Here is a 26,162-nt window from a genome sequence, read left to right on the forward strand (position 1 = left end):
TCAAAATGGCGACCCTGTTCAGCTTTTCCTCGGCTGCTTCCAGTCTCTTTTCAACTACCTTCCGTGCCTCGATCACGCTCCGTGTTTAGCTCATTTTTGAGCTCTTGCACCTGTTTGAGAAGCTCTTCCTGGAAACTCTCCATTTTCTGCAGCCTAGTATCGACATCACATTGTGTGCCGGTTGATTCGACGCCCTCTCCATTCTCACAGGGTCGCCCCCCCCCCCCCGTACTACCTGCTTTACCGGCTTTCTCGCCATGTATTGCACGGCTTTTTGCAAATACTATAATACTATATCAATGCAGAGCACGGGCCTTCTAGAAAAAACTGACACGCACAGGATCCAAATCCTCAAAATGCCGCAAAGCAATTCTGACCACTGTTTCAAAAACAATCAATGCCGCGGAGACTAAAGGTATGACGCGCTCAACCACGCGGTCACGCTCTCACTTTTCTACCAAACACGCACAGTAAAACCACTAATAGCTATTTCTCTTGCCACTTCCAAGCTACTACTTAAAGACTACAAACACTCAACGTCCCACTAGCCTGCCCATGTTGGAACACGTGGCACGAAAGGACGCTCTAATCATCCTGCAAAACAAACGTACACGAAGCACTCCCGCGCACCCGAAATACGAGAGACAAATAAAAAAAGGAAAGAATTAAACGCAAAAAACCCCAATTACTATTTAAATGCAAAAAACCAGCAAATAAAAACAGAAGCAAGCTCAAAGCATGCACAAAAACTTATGATTTCGTCGTCGCCACGGAGCTCCGACAAGCACATCCATTCGCCACAAAATCCAAAAGCGTACCAGGTATCAAAAGGTACCAAAAGCGTACCAAAAGGTATGGATGGATGGATGTTATGAGCGTCCCCTTTGGACACCAAGCTCATGCTACTATACTGCCTAATATTCTACCTAGGTTAAACAATGAAAAAAGAAAAAAACGCTATGAACTACCACGCCCAAATTTTCTGATCCCCTATTGCGAACTGTGCTTTTGTACGTCTCCGTCTTTTGTCGTTTCCCTACTTTTCTTCCACCAATCCTCCAGTCGCCTCTTACTAATGTCTATTGCGGACATGTTTGCTTTACCACTGCTCCCTCTGAACCCAAGGGCTTCAAGGAGGCCAGTGGTGCCTAAATCGACCGCTGGGTAGACGTCTTCACATTCTAATGGCGTTTTTCACTGGTCGATTCGGAGCAGGTTTTTTTGCTCCGCGGCAACGAATCCGAATTTCACTGGTCGATCTGGAGCGGGTTCGCGCGTTCCACTGGTCGTTTCGGATCAACTCGCTCCGCGCCGGATCGCTCTCACTTGCTCCGCCGCCGAGACGCGGATTCGGGCGGAAATAGAACGTGTCACATGGCGTCACTTCCGTCTTCAAGCGAAATCGGTACCCGGTCGGTACGCACAACATTGTGTTGGGCATAGTTTGCGGAACCGGTTTGTGTCACGTGCACGCAGACTTCCTGTGTGATCTCCCGCGGAGCGTTCATGCGCTCCACTGGCAGACTCGGATTGGTGGAAGCCGAGCGCTCGCTCGAGGATTCAGGCGGCCGCTCCAGATCGACCAGTGAAAAACGCCATAATAAAACATGCTCCGTAGTTTCCCTAGCTTACTTTCCCTATCACGCGCCGGCGCAGCGCCCCTAGCGGGAGGAGCGGGAGTCAGGTGGTGGCTGCGGCCGCGCGCGACCGCGCGAGTTGGGGCCCAGCTTTTCCTCCGGCTGTCATGACGTCACGTCACGTGGTTGCGCTCAAGGTCAATGGTGGCTGCTTGGCTGCGCCCAAGGGCTGAACTGAGCGATTGCAATATGCAACGCATAAAAACAGCGGCCAAGTGCGCCCGCATCTTGGGCGAGCTGCCTCGGTGTTGTCCGGTTACGGTGTTGTACCATTTGGTGCGGTATGCCCCATACCATAAAAGAGCTCAGCCATCAGCAAGGGCATAGACTTTCCTACTAAATTGAGTACAGGAACTTTACTTACACCACACATCAGCATAAATTTCACTGCGAACACCCAACGTGCGTAAATTCGATGCTACCTTGCGGTGGCGGCACTGTGCACTCGTTGTTTTTGAAGCAGCAATAACTATTCATTATTACATAATAAGTACATGGAGATTTTCTCAGACGCAGTGCCAAATACCACTCTTGAAATGCTGTTTGCAAAATGCACTCAGGATGTCTACCAAGTTGACATTGTCAAATTCCCTGAGTTTTCCGGGTTTTCCCTGAGCGACACAGAACTTTATTTTGTGTCAAGACAGGCTGACACCATGTACCCCATGCTGTCACTCTCAAGTAAGCATTTAAAAAAAAATAAAAAGTAAGCAACTTAATCCAGTTTTAATAGTAAGAAGTAGTGTTTGTTTTATTCAAAATAGAAAACTGAAGTTAGGGGATTGTAAAATGCACAGCAAATAAAATATCTTCGAAAAAGAAGAATTATCAAGCCCACTATAAATTGAGTCGAAGATGTTCAAATACGAATAAAAGGAGATGCATACAGAAGCAAATATTTTTTGAAAATCAGCTATTTCTATCAAGTGATAGCAAGATCATTGGTATTAGGCCCGAACTTTGTCACAAGTTAGAGTTTCTCAGTAGTTGGAAAGTCTGCCTCAACTGTCCTCACATACGCTTAGCTCACACAAAATGCCTCCATTTTGTGTTTCACTGCTTTCAAGAGTTTATTTTGGTTTGGATAAGGGTCATCTGCATCTTTGCGTCAGCCAACACTTTGCTTTTTGAGCTCAAGCTCCTTCAAAGAAGTAGCGCAGTTCCTTTCCCGATCATTCCTCAATGCGACGGCCACTTCTGTTCTTGTCCTCATTCCACTGCTCGTTCGCCCCACGCGCCGTTTCAAGCATCCTCTTGGTCAGTTGTACAGTCAACGTCCGATTTGTCGTACTTCCTCGGACCCACGAAAACGTCCGAAAAATCAAATCGGGCAGTCAGAAAAATGAATGCAAGTCTTTTACTGCCCTTAAGGGCTCAAATCCTCACAGGCACGTCCAGAAAAGCTCTAGCGGCCAACCAGTACACTTATTAGGCATATCGGTGCTCGTAGGAGACGGCGGGTGCACGCGTGTATATTGATGGAACACTGTGTCCCGTGACAATTGTCCTTTCCCGCGCTTAAGCTTTACCGCAATACAATGCGTTGGCGGGCTAGTTGGTGCGAATCTATGAACACTTTGTTTAGCGCAAAAAGACAGACACAAGAAAGACAACAGGACAAGGCGCTACTCCCAACTGACATCATCTTATTGCGTCACTCCTTTATAGACCGCTCAAACCAGAGGAACATGCGCAGTGAGCACCATGCGGTGGAGCCACCAACATCCTATCCCAAGAGCGCACTTATGCGACAGAAAACCAAATTCAGCGCTGTACAAGGTTAAGGAAGGCACACTAATGCACTGTGACCCCAATGACTGAATGAAAAAATGCTTCCGATAACTCTCGGGCGGTGGTGTCACGGCTCTTCTTCAAAATTGTGGTATCACGAAACATGGGTTCGCATTTGCATGTTTTACAATGCTGAGCCAAATGCGAACCTGTGCCTGTTGGTATGGATCGCTCATCTTCTCTAAGGCGCTCGTTAACACAGCGGCCTGACTGCCCTACATACACTTTGCCACATGACAAGGGAACCTTATAAACCACACCGACACTACGATCTACAAACTTCACGTGGTTCTTTTCACAATCAGGTTTTTTTTACTTGTTTTAGAAATGCGGCTGCACAACATTGACAGTTTCTGAGGAGCGCAAAACACTACCGGAATTTGGTATCTAGTGCCGACATTCTTCAGATTGTGAGCCACTCTGTGGCAATACGGCACAACTTCAGGCCTTTTCTTTTGTGTGCTGCAGTTACTTTTGTGCCGCTTCCCTTTCAGTTTTTGAAGCAAAACCTCCGAGACAGACGTCACCACCACACTTGTGTAACCAGCAGCCTATTTAACTGTGCAATGAAACTCATGTTCGCAGAGTGATGACAAGATTTCTTTAAGGAAGATTCTAAACACATCAAAGCAATGGCGCGTTTCACAGTCTTTGAGTGCGCAGACGCGTAAGGTAAAAGTTCCTTACGTGCACGTGGCGAATACATCCAACAGGCGTGGCCTGTTTGTAAGGATAAAAAAGTTAAATTATGGAGTTTAACGTGCCAAAACCACTTTCTCATTATGAGGCACGCCGTAGTGGAGGACTCCGGAAATTTCGACCACCTGGGGATCTTTAACGTGCACCTAAATAAGTACACGGGTGTTTTTGCATTTCGCCTCCATCGAAATGCGGCCGCCATGGCCGGGATTCGATCCCGCGACCTCGTGCTCAGCAGCCTAACACCACTGAGGAACCACGGCGGGTCATTTGTAAGGATAGCTGCAAATCTAAAAACTGGAGTTAGACGAGGTAGATTTTCGCAATGCGACCGGGTTGGCTTCGGAAAGTTTTATGTCCCTTCTTGAATTTTATTTAAGTGCAACTTTTATCCAGTTCGAAAATAACCTTTTTATCCAGAAAAATGGTGTGTGTATTGGTTCATGTGTGGCGCCTGCTCTTTGTAATATTTTTTTATCTTTTGTCGACCGCGCTCTTAAGAGTGCCTTAAACAATGACTCCGTTCAAATTTTTAGATATGTTGATGATTTTCTTGTTGTGATGAAACAGACTAACAACGAATGCTCCGTGACGGTAGCTGATATTTTAAATCTGTTCAATGACAATGGCAAAGGTTTAACTTTCACACATGAGCTATATAGGGACGGTAAACTCCAATTTTTAGATTTGCAGCTATCCTTACAAACAGGCCACGCCTGTTGGATGTACTCGCCACGTGCACGTAAGGAACTTTTACCTTACGCGTCTGCGCACTCAAAGACTGTGAAACGCGCCATTGCTTTGATGTGTTTAGAATCGTCCTTAAAGAAATCTTGTCATCATTCTGCGAACATGAGTTTCATTGCAGTTAAATAGGCTGCAGGCTGCTGGTTACCCAAGTGTGGTGGTGACGTCAGTCTCGGAGGTTTTGCTTCAAAAACTGAAAGGGAAGTGGCACAAAAGTAACTGCAGCACACAAAAGAAAAGGCCTGAAGTTGTGCCGTATTGCCACATAGTGGCTCACAATCTGAAGAATGTCGCCACTAGATACCAAATTCCGGTAGTGTTTTGCGCTCCTCAGAAATTGTCAATGTTGTGCAGCCGCATTTCTAAAACAAGTAAAAAACCTGATTGTGAAAAGAACCACGTGAAGTTTGTAGATTGCAGCGTCGGTGTGGTTTATAAGATTCCCTTGCCATGTGGCAAAGTGTACGTAGGGCAGTCAGGCCGCTGTGTTAACGAGCGCCTTAGAGAACATGAGCGATCCATACCAACAGGCACCGGTTCGCATTTGGCTCAGCATTGTAAAACATGCAAGTGCAAACCCATGTTTCGTGATACCACAATTTTGAAGAAGAGCCGTGTTACGTTTCGCCTACGACGCGCGGTATAGCCGGCGCGGATGCAACGGACGCCGCGGCTTCGTTCAAAGCGGCGGACATTTTGGCCCGTTCGGAGCTGCCGCAACGCATCCCCGCCAAGCGCGTCCAGGCATGTTTCAGTGCCACGTGTCTTCGTGTGTGCGTGCGTGTGTGTGTGTGTGTGTGCCCACGCTTGTCAAAGCGCGGCAGCCGGGGAGAGGAGCTCCCCAAGTGTGAAGCGAGGAGGTCTGACCGGCGCCGGCCCGGCTGATGCGTCACTACACTCGTCTCAACATGTCTCTCAGCTTGTCCGTGCCCCGCTGTCACGTGGCCTCGTCCCGTGACGTTCCCTCTTGCCCTCAACTCCGAGAGTATAAAAGCAGCTGCCCCCGGACGCCAGGAGAGAGGCTCCGATTTCTTCTGTTGAGTAACGTGCTCTCCCGTCTCTCCACTTCGGTCGACCTGACCGGCCGCTCTTTCGCGATGCTAGAATAAACAAGTTGTTCTGTTGGCAGTCGACTCATGCTTTGCCAGGACCTTCGGATGCTTCCAGTTGTGCCTCAGGCCGCCAGGCCAACGCTACCCTTATGGCTTGCGACCCAGTTGCAACAACTCGTGCCAGCGGTGCGATTGCAACAACGGGCGTCAGCACTGAGATTCCAATAACTGGTTGTCAGCGGTGAGATCGCGACAACGGAGGCCAGCAGCGAAGATATGCGGTTGACTGTATGCTGAGCAGCACAACGACCATCCGGGAGCAGTGCAACGAGCCCTGTGTGATGACTGGTTGCCTGCAGCGGAACGACTGCGCTGAATTCTTGGCTGCGAGGTTTGGTGAGTGCGGGACTTTCTTCTTCTGAGTTTTGCCAGGCTTTTGTTAGTGTCAGAAACAGAGCGGGTAATTGTGGTTGTCGTTGCTGCCGGGTTAGTTTGCGGCAAGACAATAGTAGGCAGTAGAGAAAGCAGCATTCAGAGCAGCCATGGATTTGAAGTCGTTGCGCAAACCGAAATTGCTGGAGCTTGCAAGTGAGTTGGGTCTGGATGTCTCAGACAAGCTCAGAAAACCAGAACTGCTAAGGGCTATTCTTGAGTTTGAAGCTGAGGATGACGAGCCGTCGGAATGCCTTGAGACCATTGAGGAGAGGGCAAAAAGACAGGAGCGCGAACTAAAAGAACAGAAAGAGAAAGATGAGCGCGAACGAAAAGAACAAAAAGAGAAAGAAAAAGAAGAGCGCGACCGTCAACACGCTTTGGAAAAGAAGCGTCTCGAGGTAGAGATGGAGCGCGCTCCTAATGGAAGTCAGGCACACGGTGCAGGAGAACGAGTATCGTTCAAAATGACTGACCTGATGCGGCCGTTTAAGCTTGGAGAGGACATTGGTTTGTTCCTGGTTAACTTTGAGCGAACGTGTGAGAAGCAGGGGTTCTCTCGGGAAACGTGGCCACAGCGCTTGCTCACTTTGTTACCCGGCGAGGCGGCCGACGTAGTCGCTCGCTTGGAGAGTGAGGAGGCAGAGGATTTCGACAAAGTGAAATCGAGTCTGCTAAAGAAGTACAGGCTGTCAGCGGAGGCGTTCCGTCGGAAGTTTCGGGAAAATGAGAAAGGCAGAAGTGAGTCATATACAGAGTTTGCCTACAGGCTAATGTCAAACATGTAGGAGTGGCTCAAAGAAGAGAAAGCGTTTGGTGACCACGAGAAAGTTCTGCAGTGTTTCGGGCTGGAACAGTTTTATAGTCGCGTTACCTGAGAACGTGCGGTACTGGGTCTTGGATAGGCCAGACGTTAGTACGGTGGCTAGAGCCGCTGAGCTAGCCGAAGAGTTTGTGACGCGTCGGGCTCGCGGAGCTAAGGACGGTCAAAAGAGTGAATTTGGCTCCAAGTTTGAAAGGCCGAAGTTCACGCCCATGAGAGCAAAGGGGGACACACGTAGTGCGGATGCGAGTGAAAGCAGTCCGGCCGAACGTAAGGAGACGGCGGCAGCCGAACGCAGAAAGCGGTTCGAGACGAGGCAAGTGCGCGTGTGTTATACGTGTCAGAAGCCAGGTCACTTTTCGGCGCAGTGTCCAGAAACAAAAACAAAAGTCGTGTTTTTGTCATTATGCAGCACTGACGAGAACATGAAGCTTCTCGAGCCTTACATGCGAGACCTCCTCGTGAACGGGAAAGAGTGCCGAGTGCTTCGCGATTCCGCAGCTACAATGGATGTAGTTCACCCCTCTTACGTAGAACCCGATATGTTCACGGGCGAGTGCGCATGGATCAAGCAAGCCGTGGAAGCTAATAGCGTGTGTCTGCCCGTAGCAAAAGTGCTTATTGAAGGACCTTTCGGAGCGCTTGAGACGGAGGCCGCAGTGTCATCTATGCTGCCCCCCCAGTACCCGTACCTATTTTCGAACAGGTCCGATCACCTCCTGCGCGAGAAGGGGCTTTTGTTTGGTGAGGCTAGCGTTGATCGAAGGTTCGGGAGCTCGCTGCAAAGGCGGTAGTTGCGGGGCCGACGTTGTCGAACAATGAGAAAGGGGTCAGAGGCGCAGCAAGCTGATATTCAGAGCACGTCCAAACTGAATAAAATTGAGCCTGTAGCGTTGAAGGCACCAGATACTGGAGAGGAAATTCCCGATGCGGGAAAGTTATAAGAGCTATCTGCAGATTTGCTCATCGCGCCTACGTCAGACGGACTTAATAGGTTGCTAAAAGTCAGCCGGGCGGCTTTGATAGCCGAGCAAAAGAAGGATGGCAGCCTAGAAAACATACGCTGCATTGTCAAGGAAGGTATCGCCAAGAAAAATGCTCGTTTTGTGGAAAGAGGTGGAGTCCTGTACCGGAAGTATCTAGACCGCAGGGGAGTGGAGTTCGATCAGCTGATCGTGCCTCAGTGCTACCGTCAGGATCTGTTGCGCTTGTCGCATGGGGGTTCGTGGTCCGGACACCTAGGAATTAAGAAAACTAAGGACCGTCTCTTGCAAGAGTACTATTGGCCAGGGTGTTTTCGGGACGCAGACCACTTTGTAAGGACATGTGACACCTGTCGGCGGGTGGGCAAACCCTGCAGGGGACAAATCGAGGGCGCCGTTGAAGTTGGTACCTATCATTATATATACGGAGCCTTTTAGACGGCTCGTTATTGATACAGTGGGACCTCTGCCGGTAACAGCCACGGGGTACAGACACATTTTGACTGTGATCTGCCCAGCGACAAAGTTCCCTGAAGCAGTGCCGCTTAAAGAACTCAGCTCAGTTGAGATAGTCAATGCACTACTGTCCATATTTGCGCGAGTTGGTTTTCCTGCGGAAATCCAATCAGATCAGGGCACAGTGTTTACTAGCGCTTTGACGACAGCCTTTCTCGAAAGGTGCGGGGTAAAGCTGTTACACAGCTCAGTGTACCACCCCCAGTCGAATTCCGTTGAGAAGCTCCACTCCGTCATGAAGCGCGTGTTGAGAGCATTGTGTTTTGAACATCAAACTGACTGGGAGCTGTGTCTGCCTGGGGTGAGGTTTGCATTAAGGACCGCGCCGCATGCGGCTACAGGGTTTTCGCCAGCTGAGCTAGTGTACGGTCGCTCGCTGCGATCTCCGCTTCGCATACTTCGAGACGGATCACTGCCCTCTCCAATGGCTGCAGACTATCTCTTCCACAAATGGCCGCCCAATGGGCCATGAATGTCCACTGGATATCCAGCGGACAACAATTAGTGGACATTTGGATGTCCTGCGGACATCCGCACATATCCTCCGGATGTACTATGGACATCCGTTGGAGCTTAAGGCGCAACCAAGGTGGCCATCCAGCGAATGTCCCATGGACGTCAAAGCCGGATATGTGGATGTCCCAGGGACATTTACAGCAGGCTATTTGCTCTTTCAGGATGTCCACGGGACATCTGTTGGATACATATTTTGCTAATATGGGATGTCCGAGGGATATCGATTTTTAAAATTTGATTGGACGTACCATGCTGGCACCAGATGTGGTCTTCAACCTCTTGGGTCAGTGCCATATTCAATGTTGTTGCAGCATTTATATGCGTTTTTACTGCAATATTTATTAAATGCTACAACACACAAAGAATTAAGGCATTGATCCTGAAGGAGACCCGTCATACTGGCGCACAGCTAGGAAAAGACTGTTACAGCTTTCATTTTTATTCACAGTAAAGCAAAAACAAGCAAAAAAACAGTGGGCTCTGGTCTTGTGTCATCACAGTAGAAGAGCTTCTGCATCCAGCAAACAAGCACTGCAAAGCCTACCTCCAATGCTTAAGACAAATAGCCTGCAAGTGGATATAGTGTCATCAGCTCTAGTGCATCAGAAGAAATCTAGGAATGTAGGGGTGATCAGCAGATCAACTCAAATTTTTACACATTTTCTATGAAACTATACTTTAGTAAACCTAACACAAAGACAACACCAAGCACTAAAAGTATAGAACTGCAAAGCACGACTTGTCTCTTGCCACTAGAAACAATAAATATGGGCCCTTTTATCCACAGAAACATAATGCCATAAATCTGTCGCAGCTGTTATTCTCGTCAAGCACAATATCTGTACAAATGGACATGGTTATCGTTCAATAGCTTCTACATATGCAAATGAACCTCTAAAGCAACTTTATTAAAAGATGAGTGCATAAGACACATCTAAAAACATTTAAGGGCATTAAATTCCAACATAAACACAACGAGCTCTGTTGCATCAACCCAGTTACAAAGTGAGTGCATAAAACAAATAAAAGTTCAGTTTTATGATGTCAAATTAAAAACCACCAAAAAAACAAGCATAGCTGGGACATGTGGACCAAGCCCATCATTAGCTTGCAGATTCTGACTAGATTTCACTAAATATATATACTCCAAAGCACGATATGATGAGAGACTTGTCTCTTGCCACCAGAAACAATACATAAGGGCACTTTCCTTCAAAGAAACATAATGCCATCAATCTGTCACAGCCCTTATTCTCACCAAGCACAATATCCGTACAAATGGACATGGCTTCTACATATCAAAATAAACCACTAAGGTAACTAAAATATGAGCGCATGAGACATACATCTAAAAACATTTAAAGACATTAAATTCCAAAACAAAGACCAGAGGCTCTACTCTGTCAACCCTACTAAAAAGTGAGGGCATAAAACATCTAAAAGTTCAGTTTTATGACAATAATTAAGAAAAACCAAGCATAGCTGGGACATGTGGGCCAAGCACACCATTAGCTTACATATTCTGACTAGATTGGATTAAACATACACATAATTGCACACAGGCCACCTTGTTTCAGCATAACCAATAAAATAACTACACACTACCTCAAAAAAAAAAAAGCAGCCACTGCCACTCACGATGGGAAATACTGCATTATATAGCAAGAGAAGTTGTATAAAGAAATTTAACATTACTATTGCTAAGAATAAAAATGTATAGCATCATTTGCAACAGAGAACAAGTCATGTAAGAGCTGTTGAGCTTACTATGAGTAAAGTGCTTTAGTCATCACAATACAGCCACTAATTACACTTAGGGAGTGACTGTAGTATCCTAAGCTCTGCAAAGCAGTTGAGGGCTATATTAGCATATTACAATACAGCTGCAGCAGAAGAATTTAACTTTTAGAACTATTTTCACAATATCTGAACATTGAATCCAGTTAACAGTGCAAACATATAACCACGTACTTCACTATGTGCACAACTGCAGAACAAAGTTCTGTCAGTAGCTTCAAAAAAAAAAAGTGACCTTTTCGAGTATGAAATTACTTGCTTAGAAATGCAGAACTCTGCATTCAAGAGTTTGGTAGCAAAACTTATAACACAGATACTGCCTCAAAGTGCTAGAAACTGTTACAAATGGTAAACATACATGCAAGAGCGATATTTAGCTTAAATTCCTATTTAAAAATTTGCACTTATTGGTTCCCCATCCTTGCTCAAATTAGGCAAAAAGAGCATATTATGGTCTGGATCATTCAATTTAATACATGGCAGTTAGTTAACTGGCTTTTAAGTAAACAATGTAAAGTTGCCTTCGTTTCCAGGAATGCAAGCTGCTTCCAAAGTGGCACTAGCATAAGCTTGTGTTGCTGCCTGAAGGCAGGTATAGAAAGTAGCAATGAAAGGAGAGTTACCGTGTGTTCCAGAGGAGTGGGCAATACGTAGAAACTAGACCTGTACAGCTTTTACAGCTGACTAGACATTTTCACCTATCTCGTATGACGGCAACAGTCTCCAAAGCACTTGGTAACAATGCAACAGAAACTGCACATGATTTTGAGGATCACAATAACAGTGGATAACATACATACATTATACAGTGGACACAAGTCAAAAGTCAAACTTGCAATGTCCTTTAGTTCAGCTGTATCTTTAAAAAAAAATTATTCATCAAATAAAAAAACACTATGTTGCCCATAACCTCAAATGCCTCAAGTGGATGCTACCTGCAAAACACGAATTGTGACAGCACCCTTCACATTTTTTAAAGGAAAGGTATTATACTGAAGCGTGGAGGTGGCACATCGGTTGAGAAATACCACCATGAAGTTGTGGTTGAGCTGGTTGCCAACAGTGCATGGTCCTTGTCTTTGCCATTGGCTATCTGCTGCCATCAATATCCACAGAATGACCAGAGAATCAGAAGCTGGAAGCCTTGGACCCTCTGCCGTGGTGACAGTTTCAGTCAGTATCTGAAACAGCAAACATGCCATGACAAAGACGATTGTCAGAAGCTACTTGTGAAATGGGATTGTTATAGGCGTCTACTGTGCAACATCTCATTATCATGGTTTCAGTCGGCTGCAAAGTGGGAACATACATTTCTACACGACTAAGAACAAGGGCAGCAACAGAGGGTAAAACAAGTAAGGAACTTTGGGGCCTTTCTTCCGAGCCAGTTTGTGCAGTGCACAGGAGTCTGGCAGATTATACTAAGAGTATAAAAGTCGGTCACAAGCTCAACACAGATTTCACCATATCGACTGCTTAGAACACTTGCACATTAGGAATACTGGCACAACATACATTTTTGTGCACAGTTCAGGATTTTACATGATGCCACAATGTAAATTCCATTACCTGCTGCCTGCTCAAGTAGTCTTGGCTTTGACTTCTGAAACTTGGTGGCAAGGCGCTCGGGAGCATGCCGGAGCCACGATTTGATAGAGGCCTCAACGTCAGCAGCAGTTGCATTTGGCGCTTTGCGAGCAGCATCTGAAATTTACAAGATTCTTTAAATCATCTCAACAATAACAGTTGTCTTGGTGAAAATAGAAATTTCAAGTCGTACAGTCTGCTGAACCTGCGAAAAAATTGAGAAATTACTGCCTACTCAAAGTCCTTCCACACATTATAAATTTGTTATATTGAATAGAGTTGGGCATTTCAGTTGCACTTGCTTTTTCAAATGATAATGAGGCAGAACACCAGCCAAAATGGTCTAATGATTGCTTTGCATTTTTTATTTAGACTGCTATTTCATCATCTCACACTGCCTTGCACTGAAGGGCTGCAGGGTGGTCTTATACCCCTGACACACGGGCACTCTAAAGTCCTTTAGGTAAGGGGACATCTACCGAAAAGGCGTTCAAGTGCAGTGACACACGACAAAGGAGTATCTCCTTTACGGCAAAGTTCCTTTTCGGGAAAGGAGATCGCGCAACTACTTTTCGAGCGGAAAAGGAGTTACTCTCGCACACAGCGTGCACAACTCGTCAATAGAAGGAAACCTGCCACACAACTACGGTGCCCATAGGTATTTTTTTTACCTTGCGAAAATGTTTTAATTGTTAGTGGTAATACAGTTTGTCGAATAGTGAAGATTTCCTCTAGCTATACTCTCAAACGCTCGCATAACGTCGCTAGTGCCGCCATGTTGAATTCCGGCAGTGTCGGCGTCGTTAGCTGCGCGCATGTGGTGTGTTCACGTCGCAAGATGGAGACTGCACAATCAGCGCCCGCAGGAAATACCCAGAAGAAACCACAGTTGTTGGAATAACATATTGAATAAAACTCGTTACGCCTGTGCGCACAAAGGAAGGGACGACAAAGATGTGAAAAAGGAGGACAGAAACGTGGACATCACCAGAATAAACAGCACGCACAGCAAAACACCGGCTGCACATAGTTGCTGGACCAAGTTAAATGGCTGCTAACAACGCAAAAACGCAAATAAAATAAACGACTACAAGCATTATTAGCCATAAACAATGAAAAAAATATATATTTTTAGGTTCTACAGTAGCTAAGTGTAATTAAATACGCAGCTTTTTAAGAATGTTTTCTCTCTTGTGGCTTTAACAGCCAGCGCCATTTCTCATGCGGCGTAAATTTGAGGAACTACCTAAAGAAGTTCAGTGCGGTGCCGTGTGTCATCGGTGCAACTCCTTTCTGCAAAGGGTCCTTCAGAGTAGCAAAAGGGGTTTACTGGAAAGGACTTTAGTTTTGCCCGTGTGTCAGGGGTATTACACTCTATTTATTCCCTTTGCTTTTTACCCAACAAACTATAATATTATAAGTTTTTAGCTTCTGAAGCTAAGCCTGGACCTTTAGAGTGTTACCAAATTGTTCATTTTTTTACCATGTAGGCTTTTTTAGTCAACATTAAAATTTAAGTACACAGTGAAATTGCAGCATCCTTGCAGTGTTGAAATATGCAACCCATAGCAATGGTGATAGCTGACACTGCAAGCTTACTAAATAGATAAACAGGCAGCATTTAAAAAGAACAGACATTCGTATTTGTATGTGGCAAAAATTAGAACAATGAGCATGTTTTCGTTTTTTCTGAGGAAGGCTAATTCTGCGTAAAACATAAAAGTAAGGTGTATTATAGAGCACACCTGCTATGGCTTTAGCAATCTTTAAGGCGGAGAAGCTCAGTTTTCCTTTCCGACCCATCCAGGAAAATTGTGCCGCAACCTCGTCTGTGATGCAATATGACAAGATTCTTTTTGTTGCCCAGTAGGCATCTTTCCCGCCAAGCTGTGTCAACTCATGAACCTGTGTACAAAAGAGAAGAAATTCTTTTCAACAAAGAAGCTTGTTGGATGATGTGAATGTTTTAGAATATGAAAAAGAGTATTAAGTCATAAAGCAAGCAAGCAATGAACGAAAACCCATGGCATTCTTGATATTGCAAAAGTCCAGTGTTTCAACATCTTGAATATTCTATGAGTGCGATGAACTGAAACAAGAAAACAATGAAAAAAAAGAAACATAGCTTACCAGGATCTTAAATTTTCCAGCATCGAGCTTGTCGTCAAACTCTTGTAGTTCTTCAAGACTGCTTAGTGGATGGCTTAAGAGATCTGCGCATTCGGTGACTGAAGAAGTAGGTAGCATATCACACAACTTGTTCAGGGTGTCTGCTTGTTGTTCTAGCATGAAGCGAAGCGTGTTCAGCAGTCGTAGTACATGCCGCTGGAAGTCTGAAAAATATAGTAAACAAACGCTATTAAAACTTAGTATGATTCAAGAAGATTTTAAGCAAACCATTTTACTGAAAACTGCATTCATATCTTTCAAAAGGTGCGTACTCTTCTCTACACAACAATGATGAGGTGTGTTTTGTGGCCGTTCTTGCTCTATCTGTTCACCTGAAAAGCACAATTTCAATTCATTAGTAGTTTGGGGTAAATGGTTAATGATTTATTTAACTTTGACCTTCCTTATCTGGCACATACCTGCATCAACAGAGTGGTTATCAGATATGCCTTGTGGCGAGTTTGTCTCTGACAACTGGGTCCCTGCAGTGTGAAAGAAGAAAGCAGTGAGCCACAAGAGCCGCTCCACTAGTTGGAAAATCTTATATGCAACAGATAGTGAGAAAGAGCCTAGCAGAGCAAAGAAAGTTACCAATAGCAAAGGTTTACCAGTTCAATTATAAAATTGAATTATGGAGGTTAGAATATTTTGCTTCATCTTACTTCTACAATGCTTGAGAATTCATCTACGCATGGCTCTTAAGAAGCTTTACAGCTATCTGTGGTTCTAACCTATAGGTTAGAATCAGAGAAAGTTAAATTTGTTACACACACAAAAAAAATAAGCACATAAATCTTAATTTTGTAATGAGGGAGCTGTATATGTGTGAGAATACCTGGTGTGCCTTTGTCTCCCTGGCCAAATATGGGCAGACTTGTTGCTTCATTCAAGGTTATTCCTAGAAAGCAACACGTGTAGTCCATCATGTAATGATTCCTATTAGCATTAATCACAGCCATACACTGGCCGTGGAGCGCAGTATACTCCTATATAAAACACACTTACAAGAGCTCCAGTATTTACATATATACCGAACTTCAAAGTTACAATTCCGCAGTTCAGTGTTGCAGGATGAATTTCCTTTGTAGCAATCTGCTACAATTGCATGAATGTCACAATTCTATTCATGCTATACCCCATGATAAACATTTCTGGCAAGTGAATAAATGCCAGAGGGGCAACTAGCAAAGTTTCGGTGTATATGCAAGGTAAATACCTTGTTCACACTTCTTGAAAACATATGCTGACTAGACATTCAATGTGAAATTACGAGGAGGCATTCCAAGCTTTGCTTCTGTTTTACTATGAAGTTGCCAGTGCACTGCTGAAACACAGGGGAAGAGCGAAATGGACGAAGCGCTTCGTCCCATCTCATCCTTGTGTGTTTCAACCGTGCGCTGCCACCTTCGTTATCGATTATTACCAACATGCCCACTCGCCCGTCATCTTAATTTTACTTTTTGGAAATGCGCTTTGTAAATTTAAAAATCCTATTGATAATGGCACATGAGCATTGTTAAGAACAGGCTAGCTATGAATGCAGCTACCAGCCTGCATTTTTCTTGCTCGTAGAGCAAGTTCCTCACTGCTACAGGGAAAAAGTACAGAACACGACACTAAAATGAGCTAATCTTGGAACACATACTAAACGGTATGCTCTCTGGCATTACTACAAACTGCTTCTTCCATGGGAGCTTGACCATTTTTCGCACATTGCTCACAGGCCACACTTTGAGGTCTGAAAGACCTGAAACAATATAAATATCAAGTCTTGAAGATTCAAAGGGGTGTGTGTAGAAATCTTCTTTATGCAAAAATTCTTGGCCAACGATGCAAATCTCTTCTGTACCCCTCATGGAAGCAATGTTTCTTGCAATAATAATATGTCCACCCTACATGTAGCAGTTGTCCGGCTCTTCTGTGCTCAGCACAAAATTTTGATACTTCAGAGTTTTGAAGCATGGAAGACAGCATGTGGGAAGGAGTGGACCATTTTCACAAGGTTGTCTGGGAGTAGGATCATATCGCCTGCAAGGCACTTCAGAAGCAGCTGAATTTGCCTCTGCCATTCTATTTGCAAGTTGTTGTAATGGTTTCCCATGTTTGCGAAGGTGCCTCTTTAATTGCTTCATATTGTTTTCAAAGGGAAATGCACTGAAGCAGTCTAATGCGCCATGGCGTTTGACGTGATCAGACAAGTGTGACAGGCAATGGACATTGAACGACATGTGCTCTTTTCCATACAAATGGGCAAAACTGGCAACAAAATGTTTCAGAAGTGCCCCGGCATAGTCAGCATGATGACTGCACAACTGCTTGTTAACCAAAATTGACAGCGAGGCATGGAGAAGCAAGAAATGTTTATAAATGTCATCTGTGAGAATGCCGTTGAGAAGAAGAGGCCCTGTATAGAGCAGAAGAAGCCTAAATTCAACAGCCTTCCACCTATCTAACTCATCGACACCCCTAGGTTTACGTGGAAATTCGTGCGGGATGTAGAGACGCAAGGCTGTGCTTTGCTCATTGAAAGTATGACGTTGAAGTGGTCCCAGTCGAACATTTAAAGGACCTGAAAGCCACAGGGAAAAAAGCTTTTTCACAACACCTAACAGAACAACATGCATGTAGTCGAGAGGAACATCACACACAGTGTCAAGAGGCAACTCAACAAGAATTGACGTTCCTCTGTGATGCTCGGAGTCGTGCTGCTGCCTGAAGCTAGCATCTGTGCGGAGGGGACAGTCTGAATCGGGGAACACAACCTTGCCTCCAATGTATGCACCCTCAATGCAGCACTTGGGGCAGCCACTGTAGCCACTGTGGCCTTTGGTCATCATTACGAAAGACCGTGCTGGCGCATCACAAACAAGAGCCTTCAGACAAACCTCGATTGGCTTGCCATTGACAACAAGCCCATTTGCCAGCAAATACTGCAACTCATCAACGAAAGCTCTCAAAAAATCATTGGATGAATGCGGCTTTGAAGGTCCGGCATAAGCCCCAATAACAAATGGCCCAAAGCCCTCACCACAGTTACTAACTCTACATTGTATAGGCCAAAGTTGCATTCTTGAGCTTTTTGCAAGGGGCAGGCCATCTACATTGACAATGAGTGAAACAATACTAGGAGGGTCTTTCACGAATTGCAACGAATGTTTAAGCCCGGCAGCGAGACCAAAATGACAATATTCGCCCGGAGACAGGGCCACCACGGGGTACTCGGTGTTTTCTAGTCGCGGCGTTTTGAGGAGTGCACGCGCGTCATCAGGGAGGTCAAGTTCGGAAAAGATGCTGTAACGTTTGTGCAGCTTCAATAGCTGGTTTAATGCTTTTCGCTTGATGTTATTCTCAACTGCCCATTGACGCAGTGCCTCTCGAAAGCTTTCTTTTTGCGGTGCTACTTCATCTGATGAAACAATGGGCACATTTAGAGTAATGCTATGTGCACTACGGAGTGCGCCTCCAACGGACATGGCTATGTGCACTACGGACCTTGTGGCGCCATCTAGGAAGAGCCTAGGGAAACACAATTGTCACGTGGCCACATTTTGGTTTCGGACCGCCGTTGCCGCGCTGGTGGTCGAAAGCACGCATCTGCTGTCACCTACCGTGTGCGAAAATATTGCTTTAGCGCGCTGGTGGTCGAAATTATTTCGCTTCCACCTTCCCTTACGGCGTGATCGGGTGTCCAATGAAATATGGCCCCAGGTATCGTACCAGAGTGGATGGTAGCAGAAAAGGCTTTTTTTTTTCTTTTTACATGCGATATCGACAGCAGTCGCTGCGCTATTGATAGCGAGGGAAGAACGGACAAATATGTGGGCCAGGCTTGAAAGCAGCATTTACATGAGCCTTCCGCGCTATACGCGAATGATTTAGACGTACTTACAGCTACTTAATGGCAGTCTCATGTTGGCTGTCGACGCACGGCTGTAAATCACTACAAAGTGTGATTGCTGCGATTCAGTTTGAGCACAAATTTCTGGATTTCTAATATTTTCTGCATTCCATTCATGAAGTTATTTCATGCTCATCACATTCTGCAAGAATTTCACATTTTTCCGAGGTCATTGTGGGCAGCATGACCCAATTTGCATGAATTGCAACAAAAGATTCAGGGATACAACATATTTATTGGTTTGCATCAGAGTGCGCTTAATAGCAGCCTTTGCACTGCGTACAGAACCACTGTTTCTGCAAATCGGCGCTGGTTACTGCAGCACAGCACCTGGAAAATACATATACGCAAGTGAAAAAAAGGAGAGAAACCAATGCACTATTGTAATGGTGACCAGACTCTCATAATTGCTCAGATAGTTATGTGAACATGCGAGCTGAAATGCATGTTTTTTTCATTTCACTGCAAGTGCCAGGCAATATTACATGACAAAATTTTGGCTGTACATTGTACTTGACTCTCATTGTGAAATTTTTAGGAAAAAAATAAACTACCATCCCTCACTGAGAAAAAGACTTCACAAAAAAAAAGCGTAGCTTTCCTGTGTAAGTACTTCTCAGGCAGCAAAAAAACAATGACATTCATAACTGTAGTCTAACATGTCTTACCAGTGAAACCACTCCAAACAACGGTCACAGCACACCATTTTCAGCGCACCATCATCCTTTTCCTTGCACAGGCCACAGATCCAGAGTGCATTTTTCTTTTTTACAGCAACTGTCATAAAAAATTCAAAGCTCATGTTAAACACAGAAATATGACGAGTAAATACTTGTTGCAGTGCATACCTGAGGCCGTGAGCAGGGACCAAGCATCAGGAGTGCAGTACTTCTTTAGCTTTGGCAGGGAAACCCTGCAGTCCAGCAGTGCACTGGGTAAGGCCTCTGGCCTAACTTCAATGTCAGCCTCGTCGAGCTGGCACGTTCCGTTCAGCACACGATCACAAAGGGCTTTGTCAGAGAATCCAGCCAGTAGCACTGGAAAGACAAAATGTAAAAACAAGTTAGGAAATGTCAAATCGCAATGAGTACTTTGTATTTACATTTTGCTTTGGCCTTTTCAGACAGAGACTTGAAAGCCACAGGCCCTTCTTCATCAGCTTCTCTTGCCCGCTTGTATCTGTTTTGGAGGACTCGCTTGCATGGGCGCCCTCGACTTTTTACCTCAGGGAGCTTCAGGTCACAAGCGCTTCTAGATGAACACGGTTGGCTCCTAACATCACTGGTGCAACTATCAGTTTGTCTGCCACACGGTTGTTCGGTTTCCTTTTGGGATACAGGCGATGCGCTAGGCAGTTGTCCGACTTCATGGGGTACACTTGATGTGGTAGGCAAGATGTCCAGCACAGAGGCACTATCTGCCTGCACAATTTCATCCTCATTATGAGGATGTGTGAAACTGGCATCTCTCTTCAGCCAAGAGGCATTTACAGATTCTAAGAACGCAAGGCGCTCTGCAAAAACATCCGGCTGACAGTCGGCCATGTTGTCGACAAGAGCTTTAAGCGCTCTCAATGCGTAGTTGTAGCGCTGATTTCTGTTCATCTTCTCGAAGGAGGGCCCAGGCATAGAGAGTATTTCTGGTGCTTCGTGATTGGCAGCTTCAGAGTTGGTTTCAACAGCCCCACCCATGAACTTGAGTTGGTAAGATTTAAACCAACGCTTATGAACAGCCTTTGTCAGGTCTGGTTTAATGCCAAATTTCACACAAACATATAAAAAATGTCGGCAAAGCAGCTTCATTTTCGAGTATGTAGTGCAACTGCACGCATGATTATCAAGAGAGACCTCGTGCCATGCATCAGTGCAACTCGATGCCACTGCATAAGTTTGCTCAGACACGATTCTGACCTCTGGAGGGTCATCCTGCATCTTGGCCAGTTCCTGCTTTATTATTTTGCAGGCATAAGGTGTTAACACCTTGGCACATTCCTTCTCTACACCCTCAGATTCTTGATGAGAATAGAACTCGCATGTTTTCAGCAGTATAGTTTTGTGGCATGCCTCTTGCTGCATGCTGCTTGACATTTTTAAAATGTTGCGCACTGTTTCATGCAGTTTTGATGATGATGCTAGGACATTCTTTAGTTTTGCATGATGTGACTCAACACGGTTGGTTGTATTATTTCCACCTGTAAACTTGCGGTCACATAAGTGTCGGACCCACATTTCAGGAATGTTGCCCCAGTTCTTTGCGAAATAGCTCACAGCTTCTTCACTTGCATACCTTTCAAATTCAGCTTTCGCATCATTGTATCTGGCAGGTGTGGGGGAAAGCAGCATTTCATTGAAACTACTCAATAAACGTTCTCGCTCATCTGATGATTTGGCAAGCTGCCCAGCTGCACTCTTGAAGGCCTTGGTGACATGGAATTGGCACAACTGAACAGCTGGTGAACTTGGAAACGTCGTTCTAATGGCATTGATTTCCGTGAAATCTTTGTCCACAACAACCACTTGTGTATCAGCAGCAGCAGGATTCTCTTGAACAAAAGTCTCCAAAAGCTGATTGACAACATGCTGTTGCTCGGATGCAACGAAGGCATATGCGATTACTTGGGTACTTCCGGACCCATCCTGGACAGCCATCACATACAGGGGCATGCGTAGTTTGTTGGTGCGGTAGGTTGCGTCAAGGAGCACCACCTCTGGAAAAGACCTAAATGCTTGCTGCATGTGTGGCGTTTGAATAAAGAGAATTTGCAGCTCCTTATTCTCGTCAGTGATCGACAGCACTCTAGCACCATAAGTGGCTTGGCAGTGCTTTAGTTCTGCCACTAGTAGGCTTGCTTCATCCTCTGTGCGAGTTGCACGCTTCAGATTGTGCAGATCTTTGGCAATCACTGTTTTTCCTGCACATACAAAAAATTAAAACCAAGGCATGTGTAATAATGCAATCAAAGCTTCACAAACTAAGAAAAAAACTCTCGACTACTTACCACTTTGTTCTTTCAGTTTCTGGACGATCATGCTTGGGGGCACATTTAGCTCCATTAAAGGCTGCACGAAGCTGAGCTCTTCAGTGGCGAGCCGCCGGCACTCAGGATATGCCTTGTAGATTTCAATGCTGACTTCATGATTGTGCTGCAAATTAAGTGCAGTGATTTCCAGTTGTTGCGTCGCACGCCTCGCCGCTAATACCAGTTTTACCGGGCAGTCCTTCTTCATAGTCCTGGAGAAAGAACAAAAGTGCCTTTTAAACTTTTTTGCTGTGCCGAGCCATCTCCGCTGACATGCTACTCTGTGTAGGGGAGGGAATAAGAGTCCCGCGCAACACGTAGCTAGGTAAAATGGCGCAGCCGAAGGGTTACGCTAGCGTGGATACTAGGGAGAACGCAGAACCGCCCGAAGGGTTACGCTAGCGTGGATGCTAAGGAGAACGCAGAACCGCCCGAAGGGTTACGCTAGCGTGGATGCTAATAAGAGCCCCGCGCAACACGTGGCCGGCGTGGATGCTAGGGAGAACGCAGAAATACGGAACATAGGTCGTCGCTATACGTACCGTTGGTTAGGACTAGGGATACTAGGGACAACGCAGAACCGCCCGAAGGGTTACGCTAGCGTGGATGCTAATAGAGAGTTTTAGTATTGGGGACGCAAGGCGTTGGGGCCCCAAGCGCCTGGGTGCGTTTGCGTTTGCGTACGCAAGCAGAAACGTGTTATAGGTTAGCGGCCCCAAACGCAAACCGCAATGAGGTCGCATGCGCTCGAAGCACCACCAACGTCTGGTCGTTGCTGCGTTATCATGTTATAAAATATGATATGAAGCATATGAAGTAAAGTACATTAAACTCTTTTTATTAGAAGCAGTTAATAGAGAGGTTTACAGCGTCCGGGAATCGGGTAAACGTAGGCTGGGGCGTTGGGGCGGAGCCATGAACTAGAGCGGCCTGCATAGTGCTGCCACCTGGTGGCGCAAAGCTCAAACAGACAAAAAGAGCTCATATTGCAGTAACCAAGTGTATTTTACTTTGCTGCGGGTATAAATTTTTGGCAGCAACACAGTTAAGCCAGTGCCGATAACTTACACCAGCAGCGAAGTAGAATAGACTTGGTTACAGCAATATTAGCTGATTTTGTCAGTTTTAGCTCTACGCCGCCAGGTGGATGCACCCTGCAAGACGCTCCCCTTTATAGCTCCGCCCTAACGCCCCAACTGCGTTTATCCGCATACCGGACATGCTAAACCTCTCCAATGTATATAAAAACGACGTCTGTCGACACTTGGCGAAAGATTTATTACATTATCTACCCGCTAGCTGCTCGCAAGTTCTCCTACACCGCAAGAGTCACGTGGGTAACGTGACCTCTTAGGGGCAGCGATGTTTTCGGCCGCTCCAACCACCCAAGGACGCAAGTAGACGTAGCGGTCTGCGCATGCGCAGTAACGTCGCCCCTAGTTCTTGCGTACGCAAGCCGCTTGCGTCCCCAACACTAAAACTGCCTAATAAGAGCCCCGCGCAACACGTGGCCAGCGTGGATGCTAGGGAGAACGCAGAACCGCCCGAAGGGTTAAGCTAGCGTGGATGCTAGGGAGAACGCAGAACCGCCCGAAGGGTTACGCTAGCGTGGATGCTAAATAAGAGCCCCGCGCAACACGTGGCCAGCGTGGATGCTAGGGAGAATGCAGAAACGCGGAACATAGCTCGTCGCTATACGTACCGTTGGTTAGGACGAACTCCGGTGGCATTAGTCCTGTGTCGTCCCCCGTGCTTGCAGGTGAAAGTGGCGTTTGAAAATCGAAGCTTGCTGTCCAGTTTTACTGCCTCGCGTGACAAATGAGCGTTCACAACATCTATCGACTTCGATGTTTTCTTGACAAATAAAGTATTTGTCTGCACTTGGAAATGCCGCAGAGCAGTGTCAAATGCATCATACGAATCGAACCTCGCACCTGTAGCAATTTCCATGACTAACGCGCTCAAGAACGTCTGGGCAGCGCTGGTCCGCTCGCCAGCGCACAAGAACGTCTGCTGGGCAGCGCTGGCCCGCTCGTCAGCGCTTTACGCGCAAAATTGGCAAGGTGCGGTCACGTGACAAACGTGTTTCCCTAGGCTCTTCCTAGATGGCGCCACAGGGTCCGTAGTGCACATAGCCATGTCCGTTGGAGGCGCACTCCGTAGTGTACATAGCATTACTCGAAGAAAAATGCAAGTTTTGAGATGAGGCTCCAGGCAAATCATCTGAATCACCTGACGAACTATTTGACGATTGTGTGGAATCGGCATCACGACTCGCAAAATGTGCGATTTCATGCGAGGCACTAGTAGAATCACTATGCACAGCTAAGTCATCATGTTTTGCAACTGCCAAGCGTTGTGGCTCTTCTCAACATGGCTGGGTGGCGGAGGCCGCACACGCATTGTCTCCCAAACACTCCGGCAGAGCGCACAAGGGATCAGTTAGCAGATGTGTCCTCCGTGCTTCCCGCGAAGCCTTCTCCGTAACGAGCTTTTTGCGAGGCCTCTGCATGTTTGTAGAAATTCTAACAAAATTTGATAGTCACAACTGTCACCTGGCTTCTAGCGACTACAAGCAAGAAAGCACTGGTTGCATACATGCGATCACAGCCTTGACAAGCGCGCGGTCCCGCTCACCTTGGTCGCGTAATCCGCAGACAAGGAGCTCGTCCACGGCCGCAAGTCGGACACGGGATCTCCAGTCGTGACGAACCTCTACCGAGCGCGAAGCCAGGTTCGCAGTTCTAGAATAGGAAGCTGTTGAAAAGCCCGCGAAAGCACACAAAAGAAATGGCGGCCGTCCCCTACAGCGTGCGCAGAGTGACTGGTGGCAGTGATGATGATAGACGCAATTTTAGTTTTAAAACGACATAAACGTGAGCTCAATAAAAATGTGTAATAACTCCACTTTATATAATTTAAAAGTTAGAAAATGCGGTAACAACAAATTTACTAGCAGCTGAAATGAAAAACAGTGGCGATTAAACAGTAGCGGCCCACGTTTATGGATGGCGGTGGCAGTTATAACAGTTGGCAACTATGATTAAGTAATGGCGGCGCGCAGCAACAAATTGTAAACACGCAAGTGTAGTGGTAAGAAATGCGTTGATAGTCAGATTTTTTTTAAATTATTCATTGCACGTTACGTACTAATAATAAAAAGTTGCTGGCTAAACCGTCTCGTAATGCTTATTGCGCTGACGACATGCGGCCTCTTGCCAGTTAGATTGAAATATTTGGAAGTATTATTTCATGCGCGGTTCCCCCAAAAATAATGTACGTATGCAGTTCTCAGGGTTTGAAACGTGACATTCGCACGGCATGGCATCCGGCGCCTTTTTCTTAGCCACTAGTGAGCATTGGGCGATCAATGGGATGCTGAATGCAGTTACATTGCAACACAAAGGCACGTAATACTTTTCATGTAGTGCACAAAATACATGTACGCGCTCCGTGTATCCATTGCTCAGCACCATACGTTTTCTCTAGGGCTGGGTAACGTCGAAACCAAATCCCTCTCAAAGTGTGGAATAGCAGGCTAGAGGAACTTCACCGAGTCTGACTTCTCGAGACACCTTTCTGGCATTGAAAATTCTCTTTTACCTAACTGTGCTTAGGCTTCATCAACAGAGCGCTACCTGCGTGTGAATTTAGGGGCTAATCTGAGGCAAATAAGGGTAATAAAGCAGCGAAAATAGCGCTAATGGCACACGGTTGGTCGACTCATTATTTCTGTTTCAGCCTCCGGTCATGCGTAGTCAAAAGATCTGATGGCACGCTGCGCTAAGTTACACGACAAAATACAGTCCTGTTCAAAAACGTAGACCTATCTATAATTGCAGATAGGTCTACGTTTTTGAACCGGACCTTAAGGCCATACAGATATATCTTTTCGAACTTGCATGTGATAAAACGATGCACTCGGGTGGGACGGGAGGCGACGTCCTTTGGCGGTCCCTGGGTTATCCGGTTTGAAAACATCCGCTATGAATCCAGTGAGGACATCCCTGGGACGGCCGAGAAAAGAACCAAACGGACGTTCGGAAACAGCCGAACACAAACATCCGCTGGCTGTCCTACGGACGTTGGGTTTCGGACGTGGACGTTCGGCTTTAGACGGGACGTCCAACGGACATTCATGGCCCACCTCCTGCGCTGGAGCCTCGCTTTGTAACAACATTCTTTTGAGGTGCGTTACAAAAAGGGGAGTCTCAACGGTAACGCCGATCTTAAGTCGAAGGCCCTAACGTGGGAATCAGTCTCAAAATTGTTTGTTACTGATGTTTTTCTTCCTGAGGCAGGATTTTTAACATATTGCTTTTGCTTAGTGTTTCAATGTCATGATGTGCTTTCTAGTGCAATTTTCCAATTTGTGGACGCGTTCTGGGTGCTGTTAGACTACTGTAAGGAACTAGGCAGTAGTATAAAAGGGGAAAGAGCCTGGCATGGCTTAGTGAGGGTTGTGCCGTGCTTGCTGACTGACGGCTGAGTTTCAG

General features: G+C 46.0%; 2 protein-coding genes across 2 annotated transcripts; both read right to left on the reverse strand.

Moving 5' to 3' along the window:
* Nucleotides 1-13,722: 13,722 nt before the first annotated feature.
* Nucleotides 13,723-24,501, reverse strand: LOC139056407 (uncharacterized). Its single transcript, XM_070534611.1, has 6 exons — nt 24,304-24,501; nt 15,585-15,647; nt 15,169-15,231; nt 15,022-15,081; nt 14,711-14,913; nt 13,723-14,485 (listed from the first exon to the last, which is right to left on the reverse strand). The coding sequence occupies exons 5-6, from the start codon at nt 14,867-14,869 to the stop codon at nt 14,087-14,089; spliced, it is 558 nt and encodes a 185-aa protein (XP_070390712.1). The 5' UTR covers nt 14,870-14,913; nt 15,022-15,081; nt 15,169-15,231; nt 15,585-15,647; nt 24,304-24,501; the 3' UTR covers nt 13,723-14,086.
* LOC135904554 (uncharacterized) lies at nt 18,827-23,681 on the reverse strand. The gene is made up of 6 exons (XM_065435403.2): nt 23,369-23,681; nt 21,646-21,878; nt 19,750-21,558; nt 19,496-19,684; nt 19,316-19,424; nt 18,827-18,977 (listed from the first exon to the last, which is right to left on the reverse strand). The coding sequence occupies exons 1-6, from the start codon at nt 23,614-23,616 to the stop codon at nt 18,905-18,907; spliced, it is 2,661 nt and encodes an 886-aa protein (XP_065291475.1). The 5' UTR covers nt 23,617-23,681; the 3' UTR covers nt 18,827-18,904.
* Nucleotides 24,502-26,162: the final 1,661 nt, after the last annotated feature.

This window comes from Dermacentor albipictus, chromosome 2, assembly GCF_038994185.2.
Source record: "Dermacentor albipictus isolate Rhodes 1998 colony chromosome 2, USDA_Dalb.pri_finalv2, whole genome shotgun sequence".
NCBI classification, from domain to species: Eukaryota; Metazoa; Arthropoda; class Arachnida; order Ixodida; family Ixodidae; genus Dermacentor; species Dermacentor albipictus.